This window comes from Podarcis muralis, chromosome 1 (assembly GCF_964188315.1).
Source record: "Podarcis muralis chromosome 1, rPodMur119.hap1.1, whole genome shotgun sequence".
Lineage (NCBI taxonomy): Eukaryota > Metazoa > Chordata > Lepidosauria > Squamata > Lacertidae > Podarcis > Podarcis muralis.
The window spans coordinates 44,874,213-44,888,732 of NC_135655.1; the positions used below are offsets into that span (position 1 = coordinate 44,874,213).

The following is a 14,520-nucleotide window of genomic DNA, read 5'->3' on the forward strand; positions in this document are numbered from 1 at the left end:
GGTCCCCTCATTCCCTGCCACAAATATATATATAAGTAACCCCTCGTCTAATGTGCCGGTGAGCCGCTTGCCCGCACTCGAGATGGCGGCGCGAGTTTGAAAGGAAGCGCGAGGAGGCGCTTCGCATTCGAAGGCGAGGCGCGCGAGAGAGTTTCCGCGCGGCGGCGGATGCTCGCCTCGCCATGGCTTCTTCGAATCCGTGGGCTCCTGTGCAGCCGTCGGCGGCTGGGATGCTGCTGGCTGGCTGCCTGTCCGCGGGGGTGGTGTCCCAGGTGAGACGGGCCGCGCCTTTTCTCCCTCCCCACGTTGTATAAATACACGCAACGCAAAACCATCATCTAAATGCGCGTTATGCAAAACCATAGTTTGCAATGTGTTCGTTTCTGCCCAAACTTTGGGAACTTGCTGCTTGCTGCTCAGGTTATTAGATTCGACTGCACTGGTTTGGAAAAGGCATATTTGAAGCTGCCTGCTGCTTTTAAAAGATGCTGATAATATCGATATATTCATAGGCCGCCCAGTATGTTCTGTCCTGGCTGGCAGCATTAATCCAAGAAGTCAAGGGAGGCTCTTTTTGTAGCTTGCTACCTGACACCTTTTGGAAAGGTAGCTTTTTGTCCTTGTTCCTTTAGTTCGGCTGCAACAGTGCTGGTGTGCTTGTGGTGTGTTTACCTTTGCTTAAAAGTACATCTAGGTGATGGGCTTACTGTGAAAGAAACAGGCTCATGATGGCAAAAAATACTAACTTCCACCCTAGTTGTAGCTTTATAGTTGTCAGCTCTTGTAGCTCTCTGGACCACCTGGATTGGATTCTGTTCCTAAATGGAAACGAAGTATCTTTTTTTCCTTTCTTTATATCTTGCATCCTCAGGAAAACTGCATGGTTATTTAAATACTAAAAGGCTGGTCCACTCCACTCTGCATAACTGTGGATGGAGAATTCCCATAAGTTCAGTAGGGGGAAATGGGGGTCTGTGCATCTGTAAGCCTCGTTTTTAATTCCATAGAAGTGACTTTTGTTCCAGAGCACAAGTAACTTACACAGAGTGAAACATAGAAAGCTGCATTATACTGAGTCAAATCATTTATGCATCTAGCTCAATACTGTCAGTGCGTCTCCATAGTTTCAGTCTGGGCTCCCTCCCAGCACTGTCTGGAGATGACAGGGATTGAACATGGCATCTTCTGTGTCCACTTGCGAAAGAGATGCTCCGCCACTGAGCCACAGCCCTTCCCCAAAGTGGAGGGAAAAGGCTTGACTGGAGGTATGAGCAGATACAGGCAACGGCCGATTTACATGCGTCTGATGGAGGTGCAATTGCACATGTGTGTGTTGTGCTGAACCCATAAATGACCTGAAAACGTCATTAAAACAGCAGAATGGAACACTTTACACAGGCCTTGATGATGCGTGTTAGGGTCTGGAAGTAGGATGGGTGTAATATGCTCAAACTGCCATGCCCCAGTGAGCAAGCTGGCTGCTGAATTCTGTATCAGTTGCACCATCTTTAGAGGCAGCCATATAAAACATTGCAGTAATCTAACCTAGAGGTTACCAGAGCATAGACAACAGTAGTTAGGTTATCCCTGTCCAGTTAGGGGTGCAGTTGAGCTACCAGCTGGAGCTTATGGAAGGCACTCTGCGCCACTGAGGCCACCTTGAGCCTCAAGCAACACCAATGGATTCAGAAGTATCTCCAAGCTACATACCTGCTCCTTCAGAGGAAGTGTAACCCCCATCGAGATCAGGCAACCTTCTACCAATCTGGTCTGGGAAACCAGCCACAAACAGTGCCTCAGTAGTATCTGGATTGTTTGTTCAGTTTGTTGGCTCTCATCCAGTCCATTACTGAGGTAATGCAACCTAATAAATACCCCTCATAAATGTAAGGGTGACAATTTGCGAAATGTGAACTGCTCCTCCACACCACCCATCATTCATTTTCACTGGCTTGTCCTTCATTTCTCCAGGCAAAGACATTAGGATTGCAACCTAAATGTATTTAAGACTGGAACCCTAATTTCAAGGAAGCTTGAATTGCTTATGTTTATTGAGAATTTTCATGTTTCTGTTTCAGGAAACTCTGGATAGATGTGGAAAACCAGCTCCTTCCTTTGTTCGCCTCTCGGAGGCAGAACAAATTGCTGATCTCCAAGCTGAAATCAGTGAGGTAAAATAATCTTTGAGCATCAGAATAGGAGCTCTACTGAATAGGCCATACATACAATTTCTTCTGAATTGTAATAAATGATTTCATAGTGGTGAAACAGTACTATAGGACTATAGAGTTGGAGGAACTTTGCAGGCTATCTAGGCCAATGCATGAAATCCAGAGCTACGGTATCTCCACCAGATGACTGTCCAGCCTCTGCTTGAAGACCTCCACTGAGGGAGAGGCCACTGCCTCCTTATGTAATTTTCCTATTGTTGAACTGTTCTTACATTTAAGAGATTTCACCTAATATTCAGCTGAAACCAACCCTTCTGTAACTTAGTTCTGCCCTTTGGAGCAGGAGAGAACAACTATTTGCCCTCCTCACCCTTAATCATCTTCATTTTCCTCCTCTTCACCTCTTTTAATTTGTCTATATATCCTTCTTAAAGTGTGGTGCCCAGAACTGGACAGTTTTTCAGATGGACAAGATAAAGTGGAACTTAGAAACTGTGGTTTGATTAATGCATCTTAAAGTTGCATTTACGTCCTCCCTCCCTTTTTCTTTGGCCACTGCACCACTAATTCATTTTAGCTCCTGATCGTATCTACTACTGCCAAACCAGGTATCCCCTTACTATAACTCGGCATTTCTTTCTTTTTCTGTTTTGCCTGGTTTCAAAAGATAATGTTTTCTAAAATATATTTTTCACTTGGTAAGAAGCACTTCTTATCATGTGAACAATATATTTTGAAATCAATCCTATATATTTTTTTAGCCAGGACTCCCTCTCCCTCTTTGTTCTTTGGTGTCTCAACTGAGGTTGAGAAGCTTGTCAAATTATCACACCTAATCCTCTTCTACAGAGATGTGATTTAGTGACATAGCCATGAAAATTGCATTAAGTAGGAGTTTAGCCTGTAATAGTTCCACCTAGAACAGATTCTGTGTTCTATGCAACTACAGAGTTTGGATGCTGAAAAACAGAAGTCAACTAAGAGACTGGAAGTCTTACTAAAGCTGGAATTAAGGGATGATAAATTGAACTATTTTTTTAAAAAGAAATTATGAGATTTCAGTTAGATACATTAAAAAATAAACTTCCCACAAATCTTATCAGAAATAAAATTATGTTGTGGTTCCTGCAAGCATAGAAGAATTACTTTTATAAAAATACTTGAAAATGGTCAGGGTTGTTGGGGGTTTTAAAGCAGTTATGAATGCAACTGTATATACATTAAACATACTGCATGGATATAAGTGTAACTATTTTAATGTGTATAGATGAAGCTAGATGCTGAAATCCTGCAGATGGAAAAAGATACAGCAGACATTACTCATCCATTCTACCTAAGTAAGTATTTTGTTTCATGCTATTGTTTAATCCCCAAACAGCACTCCTAGAAGATCAATCTTAAGAGTTATTTAGACAAAGCCTCACATCTTCATACTGCTGTAAGAGAGATTGGTTGAGTCACAAAGCTGCCATCTATGAACAAGATTCAGCATTGTGCCAATGGACACAATGGGACCTACCTTTCTCTCCTCCCCTTTGCAGCCTGCTGCCGCCCCACATCTGGCCCACCAACCTTCCAGAACAGATTTTTGGGTGCCTGGGAGGCTGCAACAGGAGAGTAGAAGAAGTCTGTTGAGGAAGTAGCATGCTTAACACACTTAACAAGTGACAAAGCATCTAGCAGCCAAAGTGAAAAAGTTTGAACAGGAATGATCCCTGAGAAAGGAAGCAAGTAATTAGAGGTGTTTGTATTCATCAACTTCATAGATGCATTGCGTGCATGCTGAACTGGGCATTTCATTCAGAATCCTGAGTGTCTCATTTAAGACAACTGTGAGCAACTTAAGCCAACCACCCAAGCCATAGACTATGAGAAAAGACAAAAACATATCCCTAGGTTGGGAAGCAATTTGGCTTGGCAGCAGGTGGCACGCCATCCTGATACCACTTCAGTGATGAGTAGTTAGGCATGTTGCATGAGGAAAATCCATACACCAGGGGGTAGGGAATCGGATCTGGCCAGTGGGGTGGCAGGCAGTGTAGCATTTTGACAGGTTATTGGTTCAAACCACTCTAGAAAGGAAAATCCAAGAGAGGTTAAAGTTACTGCCAGTCAGCTGATTGGTGCTGACTGACTCCAAGCTCTGCTTTCTGTGGTGGTCATCTGTGCTACGGAGTTCCCTGTGGGGAGCTCTGTAGCACAGCTGATTCCAGCTTGTTTGTGTGAATCAAGCTACCTTGCCAATACACAACCAGGAGCGCATTTTAGGGTTCCCAATTGTGCATGGACAGCTGTGTGTCCCTCACCCAATGTCACATATGATGTTGGGCAGGCTTCCTCAACCTCAGCCCTCCAGATGTTTTTGGCCTACAACTCCCATGATCCCTAGCTAGCAGGACCAGTGGTCAGGGATGATGGGAATTGTAGTCTCAAAACGTCTGGAGGGCCGAGGTTGGGTATGAAGCAGGTTGGTATGGTTTCAGGGAAACAGACTTAATGGGCCAGACTGAGACCTGAGGTGGGCCTAATTAGACCTGCAAGCTGTAGGTTTGCCATACCTGCCCTACATGGACGCCATTCCCCCAAAACCCAAAACTCTTTATTCCATGCAAGCTACTAAACATTGCATCCATAACTATGACAATCCTACATGTATTGGGTGAAGGCGGAAAGTCCCAAGATCATGGGAAAAGGCTCACAAAGGCTACCATTGTTGACTGAAATGAGCAGAACCAAGAATAAAAAAAATTAAATGGAAGATGTTCTTCACAGGTATACGTTTGAAACATTAAGGCTGTAATCCTGTACATATTTACATGGGGACAGGTCCCATTGATCACAGTGGGCATAATCGCCCTGCATTAATAGAGAGTACAGTACACATATATTTGCACTGGAGGGAAAGATTGAGAATGGTGGACAAATGACCCTTTTCACCAGTTTGTCTGCTGTTACTTGTCCTGTTATCAAGGGTACACAGCATTCCCTAGGATATACTTAGAAACCTGTGGTTTTTATTTCTCAGCAGCTGCTGCTTGCTTCCATGGGGGTCTCTTGATGTGATTCACCTTGCAGGTGCTCTATAAGGCCACACAATTTTGTTAGACAATCACAGATTCACACAGCATGCTACCAGTGTTTTGGAAGCCTGTGTTTCAAAGCATAAAATTATGTTTTACAAAGAACCTGCTCTCACTTCAATTCATGTTTAAATCTGAAAGTTTTCCATTTTTTTTTTTAAAAAAACCAAATCTGTAGCTCAGAAATGCCAGGCTCTGCAAGCGATGAACAAACACCTAGAAGCAGTGCTGAAAGAGAAATGGGTTCTTAGGCAGAGGCTAATGAAACCAGTGCGTCAAGAAAGTCTGCCTATTGAAGCTATGTACCACAGGTAACAAACTGCTTTGTTATTTTACTTACATGTTGGGTACTCCTCGTTTCTTTTCCAGATCAATAAAATACATTGGGAACAAAATCCAATTACAGTTAAAACTGCAAATGATGATGCTAAGACTTTTTTTAAAAAAAAACCAAGTTACTGCAGAACTCTAAACAGCCACAATCAGTTCACTTCTGCGACCAAATAACATCCTTTATTTCAATTTTCATCAAAGGTACACTTCAAACATATATTCGGTGTATCACAAATGCATTTTATTTTAACCGTAGTCACTAACATTCTTACAAGATACACAATCCTTACTTTATTCATTACATTTTTCTTTTTCCTCTGTTTCCTGATAAGTTCCTATTTTATATCACCCTGTGGTATACACAGCCTGTTTTCTAAATCTACATTAGTCTGACAGCTAAGTTATTCTAAATCATTTATCAGCTCAGTCCAATTCATATTAAGGCATTGTTTCTGCTATAACATTAAAATAATTTTTCTAAATAGCTTTGGTGTTCTGTTTTCCCTTCTTAATTCTCATCCATGTTCATTTAATGCATTTCATTAGGGACCAATAAAGATCAACCACTCAGCGATAGTAGGTGGCTGCTTTTCCCCACTATTGGGCTGTTCAAACATTTGCTGCCATTACTAAGTACGGTAATATGTTGGTTCAGTGTCATTTATCTGTATCTGTTTCCAGCACCATCAGTATAGAGTCAATTGAAATTTCTCTTCCTGTTATCTCTTCTGGGAGGGGTTCCTGTTAGAAACCTAATAATAATAATAATAATATAACATAACATAACATAACAATTGTAACGTGAATTATTGAGCAATCTCCCCTCCCTTTCAAATCCCCCAGATTATGTTCACTCTTTTACAGTGCTAACAACTTGAAATATTCCTAGGTGATACATATATTTAGCCTCCATAGTGTGAAATATCACCTCACAAAGATATTATCATTTTCTGTTACATTTTTCTTTTTCATGCAGGCATGTAGTAGAATTGTTGGTGTCGGCAGTGGCTTTCATTGAAAAACTAGAAACCCATCTAACCACAGTAAGGAGCATTCCTCAAATACCTCTAGTTATGAAAAACATGGTGAGTGGTCTGTCATATAACTTTTCCTCGTTTCCTTTGATAGTAAAGTAGTGGCTAAGAGCATGGAAGTCTTAGCTGGAAGTCTCTAGTTTGAATCTCACCAGGCCATGGATTCCCTGGGTTGTCTCACTCAGAATGCTGGCTAATAGGCCTGTACCTGACATAAGGTATGTGAAGCACTGTAACGTCTGCTTCACTTCACACTAAGCTTCCCCTGCAATTAGAGAAACTGTGAATCTGTATCTCTGTCCTTGAAGAAAGGAGCTTCAATTGCTGAATCAATTGATCAGAAAGTTCAATTCCATCTATTTGAGTCTGAATAGTGACTGTTTTTCTGTCCTGCTACAGGTGTTAATTTCCCGTCAGTGCTAAGATGATTGTATTATCACTAATTATTGCAGTTGTGAAAGGTCACTCTAGTTATTCTGCATACTGTACAGTTGAACTGTACGGTTCCATTGGACTGTACTTTATTTTGCTTTTCATTGCCATTTAATTCCAACTTTTACATTTTTCCTTTATTTAACATCCCCTCATTAAAATAGTACCGAAGTGATGAACAACAAAGCAGTTAAATGCAAAACAATTCAGTATACGATAAAAACTATTTTAAAAAGCCAGCATATCACTGTTAACAGCAGTCAGGTATCATTCAACTGATACCAGAAGCAAGGGAAAGCTAGATATGTGTTTAAAAGCTGGCAGAAGCTGTTAAATAGGTGCCTGCCATATCTTAAGAGTAAGAAGGGTCATTGCTAAGGCTAGGGGCACAAGATGAGCCCCTGCAGTCTGGCATTAGGGCCTCCTCCAAAGATCTTGGTGAACGAGCAGATCTATATGGGAGTTGCTCTTTCAGATAACCCGGTTCTAGGGAATTATAAGTTAATAACAAAATGTTAAACTTGACTTAATAACAAGCTTAGCATTTCTTAATACCCATGTGTGCATTACATATCTGCCAGGTGAGGATTACATAATGCATCTGATAAAGTGGACTCTGCTCCACAAAAGATTATGCCAGGATAAATTTCTTAGTCTTTAAAAGGTAAAGGGACCCCTGACTATTAGGTCCAGTCGTGGCCGACTTTGGGGTTGCAGCGCACATCTTGCTTTATTGGCCTAGGGAGCCGGCGTACAGCTTCCAGGTCATGTGGCTAGCATGACTAAGCTGCTTCTGGCAAACCAGAGCAGCGCACGGAAACGCCGTTTACCTTCCCGCTGGAGCGGTACCTATTTATCTACTTGCACTTTGACGTGCTTTCGAACTGCTAGGTTGGCAGAAGCTGGGACCAGGCAACGGGAGCTCACCCCGTTGTGCGGATTCGAACCGCCGACCTTCTGATCGGCAAGTCCTAGGCTCTGTGGTTTAACCCACAGCACCACCCGCATCAATTCTTGGGTTTCTGCTATAACAGACTAATATGGCTACCCCTAAAGCTATATGAAGGAATCTTTCCTGGAGTACGTTGACAAATGCCAGGGCAGGTATGCTAGTTTCACTTCCCCTGAGCAGCAGTCCCTGTGATGAGTTCTTATGTTGTTGCAGTTTTAGCATAGCATGCTAAAATACTTGTTTTCCTATTTCATTCCAGGACAGTGCACTAACAAAGATGGACTTGTTAGTAACAGACACAAAAGCACTGGCAGAACAAATACTGGAGTGGAGAGAGAAAGTAAAGGAGATCTTTGAAAATTCACAGCTGACTGCTGAATCAGATTCCTGGTTCAGAAGTATAACTCTGTAATAGTGCACACTCCCTGCCATGCCTTTTCCTTCCCAATTCTCGGGCTACTTAGAAATTTGGTGTGTAGATAAAATGCATGTCTTTTATCACATTTAAAGTCACTTGTGTCTGTCTGAAATATATATTTGTACGTAGAAATAGTGCTGTGTTAGAAACTGACAATGGATGTTAAATGGCCCTCTTGAGGTTCTGAGGAATATTTTAAAGAAGCAATTTTATTATGTCGCCTTAACAAGACCAGCTTCATGTACATATGTTTTATAATTTATAGAAAATGTTTTATATAAACATTATCTATTTTAAAAAGTGAGACCACTCATATCTTGGTACAAAACTTCAATCAAAATACCAGACTATAGACTCTTTTGTATGGGTGGGAAAGCTTTGGATTCCACCCTGTCCTAATGTGCATATATGAAAATCTGTAGCTTGATACCTTTGCTCTTCATACTGTTGAATACTGTACTAGAAAATAATGCAGAGGAAGAGTATGGGAAACAGTATTCCGTTAGTAATAAACAAACTAAATAAATACTTTTTCCTTAGTTTGTATTTGAAGGGGGGGGGGGAGAATAAGCAACCATATACAAATGAGCCTGTCACTGTGCTAGCAAATGCCTGTGTTTCATAATCCTCCATCAGCTATGCTTGATTCGTTATAGCTCGTTATGGCTCATCATCAGTCTCTCACCTCCATCTGGTCTCTGTTCCAGCCGCTGAGAGAAAGCACAAGATAGATGTGCTGCTATGTAAACAGCATCCTGAGGATATCAAGACTTGTTTTCTCCCAGTGACAGGACCTGGGTTCTTTTTCACATGTTAAAATAAAAACTACAAGCAGGGAACATCCCACAATAAACGCCCGTATGCATACAACCTGGCAAGCAGGCATTTGTGTGTTTATAACCTAAACATGCTTTCTCAATAAAAATGGATGGGTAGTTTTTCTTTCACTCTCATACATTGAAGGTGGCAATTCTAACTTTCGTAATCCTTATATTTGTTTGTTCCTAAGTGGCATGTAGGTAAATGTGTAAATTTGCCCATGCAGTTAGCCAGTTCTATACACATTTCCTTTGAACTAAGTTGTGTTTTATTGAATTCAGCGGGATGTGTATAGAGACTTGCAGTTTTTAGTTTAATATGCTTCAAAGACATTCATTTCGGTTCCTGAATTTATTTCTGCTTAATTCTCTTTAAAGCAGTTAACCTTACTGATATTAACAGACAACTTAAACTATACTAATTTAAGCAGATATTTCTATTAGAGTACATTCACAAAGTTTAAATGATGCAACAACAGGACATAATTTATCAGCACATGCTGTCTGAGAAAAAGGAAGATAACAGTGGTTGCCTCCTGACACGTGATGACAACATTGAACAGATAACTAGTAACTGTTCAAATTTGAATGGTCATCTCTAATAGTCTTGGTGTGCTGATGCATTTGTCACTAGGGGGCATAATTGTGAATGGTTCCCTTTTGTTACCAGTAACAGTCTGAAAGTTTACATGCTTTCCACCACACCCCCACTTTATTTTTAACTTTTAAGTATCAGCTCACAGTGTGGTTTTGAAGAAGGTTCTAGATATCAGTATTAGCTCTATATTGCAAAATGGAAACAATACTAAACTCAAAGTATTGTGAAGGCAAATACCTTAAAGACACTAAAGCTCTCTGAAAGTGAAAAAGTGCTGCATAAATAGTATTTTTAGCAGTATGAAGATAACTGTACAGTGTGAACACACTCTGCCTTTCCTAACAGATAGAAGGTGTGATTGTATTCACCTGCACTGACTGCCAGTATACTTACTAGATGAAAAGCTAGTGCTTCCCTCTTAAAAGCATTTCGTACACTGGGCCCCATATTTCTGCAACCACCTCCCTAGTATTAACTATGCCACTTTTAGTTATTGAGACAGACCTTGCTCCATATACAACTTATCAGGAACATAATGTGGCCTTTCCTTCATCAGTTGCTCCAAGGTTTTAGAATGATTTCCCCTCAGAGGTGTGTGGTTTCTCCTTAGTGGGTAGCTAGCTGCACTTTATATTTTTGGTTTGCCCTTTGAGTTTCATAATTTAAATTTGAATGGTTTTGTTAGTATAAATCATCTTGAACCTTTATTTTGTTGTAATACTACATAAGCTGACTCTTCTACTTATGTGCAGTATTAGTTTGGGTATCTTTCTAGGGAAGTTTTATATATGTGAGAATCTGCATTTTAGCATCTACTCATGGATACACTATAGAGTGGACCCAAAGCAGCCAAGGATCCAGGAAACATGCCATCAAGGGTGTTAGATGAGGCTCAGAGCAGTGGGCCCACAACAGATAAAGCTCAAATTGCAAGATGGGGTGTTCGGGTGGTGAACAAAGGTGTGTCACAGCAGCAAGCAGAGAGTGCCAGTCAGGTAAGATCAGTCATGGGGTCAGAAGGCTCCTTGTGGCTTACAGGTGTATCCATGTATTGGTGATCAGTTTCTGGTCGACTCTATTGCCCAGTAATTGCTGGCATTTTTGCAAAGAATGCTGGATTTTGCAAACTTTGGCCTGATTCAGCAAAGGCGATTTATTCTACACCTTTAGGATTGCTTACTACAGAATTATGTGCCAATCACACTTGACCACTTTCTAAATAAAATAAAATGCACCAAGAAGATTCCTGTTTTTGTTCTTCAAGGAAGCACGCCATCCTTGTTCTATGTGTTGTTATTAAGCGAGCCAGAATCCACCTCACCACAGGTGCTGTTCTTGAGAAGCCAGATGTGGTTTATTTTCTTTTTTGACGCACATGTCTCACCAGCATTGGGGTGAGATATTGCTGGACTTTCTACTATTATTTATTATTATTATTATTATTATTATTATTATTATTATTATTATTATTATGGCGTTACCCAGCGCCCTCTTTAGGCCAAGAGTGGAAAGTTGTCGAGTTAAGCGTCTTTCCATACTCCATGAACTTCTCTCAAGTTTCACCCTGACTTGGAGTATTCCCCACCCGCCCAGAAGTTGGAGCAGCCGGCCATTTAGCCGCAGACCCAGCGCCTCACGGAAAACGGAGGGAAATTGGAGACACCCGCTTCCCTCAGACCGGCCCAGCAGCAGCAGCAGCAGCCCCTCCCTCCCCATTTCCTCTCCTCTCCCCAGGCGGCCAGGCCCTTCCCTCAAGAGCAGCTGCGCTGTGCTGGGCGGGGTCGGGCCGTGTTTCCCCTGCCCAGGGCTCTGCGGAGAGCCGAGGCGCTCGGAGGAGGACGGCGGGGATGTGATGCAGAGTCGTGGCTTCGGCGGCCGCAGCCTTTTGCTGCGACTCAAGACGGGACATGGCGAATGTCAAAGTGGCGGTGCGGGTCCGGCCTCTCAGCAAAAGGTGGGCCGGGGGTAGCGCTGGGGCGGCAAGAGAGGGAGTCGACCTCGAAGACGCAGACACACGTCTATGTGCACAAAGGGTGGGAGAGGACGCTTTTTGCACGCACGCACGCGCCGCCAGCTTGTTTGCACCGTAGCGCGGCTTGTGCGCGTGTGGGACCGTTATGTGCGGCGCTCGCGTCTCCTATGTGGAGGAGCTGCCAGGTGTTAACATGTGCTGGTTGCAATGGTTGCGTCGCTTGCAGAAAACCTGGGCAGCCCAGGAACTGAAGCGCTGTGCTCGGCTGGGGGGGGGGGCGGGAAGCTGGTGCTGCGACGTAATGGGGCAAGAAAGGTCTTGGTATCGTCTCGCTCAGGCTGATGTTGTGGGACTATAAAGTATATTGTCCAGTAACTGGAGGGGTGATAGGAATGCGTGGCCGGAGACAAGGGAGGGCTGGGCATCAGTGCAAAAGGTGCAAATGGAGCATAGGAGCCAACTCCTAGGGGGCGGAGGTTCTCTCAGCCCCCCAGTAAAATATTTGAGGGTGCAGTGCATCCCTCCAAAAGTTGATGGGCATCACCATTGAAATGGTGTGTGCACACCGTGTCTTGTGATAGATTATGTGGGATGGGACTGACCTGCCCCCCCCCCGTATTTTATTCAAGTTGGCACCCCTGAAATGGAGACGGGTTGTGTTGAAGTGTGGCACATTTCTGGGCAGTCTCTGTTTAGGTATATAGTACTCAGAACTCCAGTGAGACTTGTTTATTCCCATGAAGCAAGCATGCTGAGTACATTATGCTTTGTATACATGATATATTTGTTATAGGAATGCTCTCCATTATTAAAAATGTGTTTTGAGTTCATAACAACTTGGCTACAGTTGAATTATTTAAAGGCCTTTCCAGGCAATGAGTTTATACTAGTGTATTAAATGTGCAATTGCTATGGGGTCCAGTTGTCTTCTCCCAAGACTCCACTTTTGTTGCTAATATATTGCATTTTCCACGCAAACTGCACACTTAGGACTCTGAGAATGTGATTGGTTTTTTTCCAGTTGCCATGTTCACTGCTTTTGTGATTGCTTCATGGAACACAAAGTATAATAGACAATCGTAGAAACTGTACCTGCGGTGCCTAAAGACGAGCAAAACTAAACTTCCCCATGCTGTTTTATAAACTTGTTATTTTTAATCACTTGATGTCCTTGGTTTCTATGCCCTCGCAGGAGTTTGCTATTTCAGTGATGGAGTGCTCATCTAACATTACTTTATAATTACCAAAAAACTTGAAAGGCAAGCTACTCCTCTCCTGACAGAGCCCTGCCAGTTCTGAAAACCTTAAGTTGTTACTTAATTTCTTGATGAGGGCACATTCTCTGGCTGTGTAAAATGCGTATCCTGGCTGAGTGATATGACCACCTTGGGCACAGTTCTTGGGGGACAGTGATGGTGCCCGCTGTCTGTACCATTCTGTTGCAGAACAGAGCTGCTTGACTTCACGTGGCCTGTTCTGCACCCTCAAAACTAGCTTTTCTCAGGTGCAATGAAGGACATTTCATTGCTAGTCAAGTCAACCTCCATCCATTAATTGGTTACGGCATCATCTTTTCCTGAAGCACCCAAATAGGCATATGCTGGTCATGCTCCCCATCTATTATATGAGGAGAAAATATTGCACTACTGCCAATGGACAGTGCCTAAAGTGCTAAGGATAAAATTTTGGGGTCTCTGTTTCTACTATCCAGTAATGGGAGGTCTTTCCATTTTAAATATAGAAATGCTGATGTTACCATAGATAGAACTAGGTCATTTCTAAACTTCTGTAATATTTCTACCTGCACCAGTGGCATAGCGTGGGGGGCTGTTGCCCTGGGCACATTTTTGAGGGGGCACAAGGGAAACTACACCTGGGCTGGTCTTTGGGGCTGGGGTGTGGGCAGGAGCCGCTCCACTCCCAGGTCAGGCCTGACCCAGGGGCAGAGGTGTTTAAGAGGTAGCAGCACTGCCCCTCTCCAATGCTGTGATCCCCTGCAGTTGCCCATCAGTGGCGGCACTGCAGCCGAGGGAGGGACTAGCTTCATTGGCCACTTTGCCTTGTGGGCCCAAATGGACCTCCTTTCTCCCTCCGTGCACCTGGCACACACAGGGACAAACAAGCACCATTGGCCATGTCCCCACGTGTTGCTCTGCACCCGGAGCGCAGAGGAGCAGGCTCCATCAGCCCTGACCCCGCGAGGGGCTGTGGCTAAGGCGTGCCGGGTGTGGGGGGCTGCTGGGGTTCTGCAGTGGGCTTCTTCTCCCTCCACCCCGGCTCCCAGTGCACCCTGCTCCCTGCGCTTGTGTCCACCCACCAAGGGTGCTATGGGCTCAAGCAGTGCCACTAACCAATCCTCTTCATTCTCCCTGCTTTGCAGGCTGAGTTTATGCATTTAGCAATTCCACACATCCTAAAAGCTGATGTACAAGATTGCAAATTCAGTTCTCATACGTGCTGGAAAGACCATTGTGTGAGTGAGTGCCTGTGTCTAATGGGATGATTAAAACCATGTGTACTGTGGAAATTTGGGGAGGGTGGGAGAGAGAAAACTTTGGAGCGGTTGCAAAACTTTGTATGACTAGTAATGTAACTCCTCCTCTGGAGAAAAGAGAGAACAGCAACAAAGAAACAGATTGAATATTTCAATATGCTGCTTGCTTGTTTTACTACTTTCATTTTTTTTATTAACTTGGGTCATGTTTTTGGACC

General features: G+C 43.1%; 2 protein-coding genes across 8 annotated transcripts in view; both read left to right on the forward strand.

The window, feature by feature from the left end:
* Positions 1-33: 33 nt before the first annotated feature.
* Positions 34-8,946, forward strand: HAUS2 (HAUS augmin like complex subunit 2). Its single transcript, XM_028724041.2, has 6 exons — positions 34-272; positions 2,079-2,171; positions 3,439-3,508; positions 5,430-5,562; positions 6,561-6,669; positions 8,262-8,946. The coding sequence occupies exons 1-6, from the start codon at positions 183-185 to the stop codon at positions 8,412-8,414; spliced, it is 648 nt and encodes a 215-aa protein (XP_028579874.2). The 5' UTR covers positions 34-182; the 3' UTR covers positions 8,415-8,946.
* A 2,385-nt stretch (positions 8,947-11,331) lies between these two features.
* The window catches only part of STARD9 (StAR related lipid transfer domain containing 9), a 100,281-nt gene continuing 97,092 nt past the window's right edge, over positions 11,332-14,520 (forward strand). For 4 of the 7 annotated variants that reach the window (XM_077927268.1, XM_077927272.1, XM_077927281.1 and 1 more), the window contains exon 1: positions 11,335-11,790. In XM_077927268.1, the coding sequence (XP_077783394.1) occupies positions 11,744-11,790 (47 nt within the window). In that variant the 5' untranslated portion in view covers positions 11,335-11,743. Of the gene's footprint in view, positions 11,791-14,520 lie in introns of all 7 variants that reach the window. The other 3 variants (XM_077927276.1, XM_077927287.1, XR_013392571.1) reach the window with 2 other exon arrangements.

Bases quoted from the DNA above. Each gene is read 5' to 3' on its own strand.
- HAUS2 (XM_028724041.2), top strand. From the start codon at position 183: ATGGCTTCTTCGAATCCGTGGGCTCCTGTGCAGCCGTCGGCGGCTGGG. The intron at 2,172-3,438 runs GTAAAATAATCT...TAATGTGTATAG, and splicing joins TCCAAGCTGAAATCAGTGAG to ATGAAGCTAGATGCTGAAAT. The intron at 6,670-8,261 runs GTGAGTGGTCTG...ATTTCATTCCAG, and splicing joins CTCTAGTTATGAAAAACATG to GACAGTGCACTAACAAAGAT.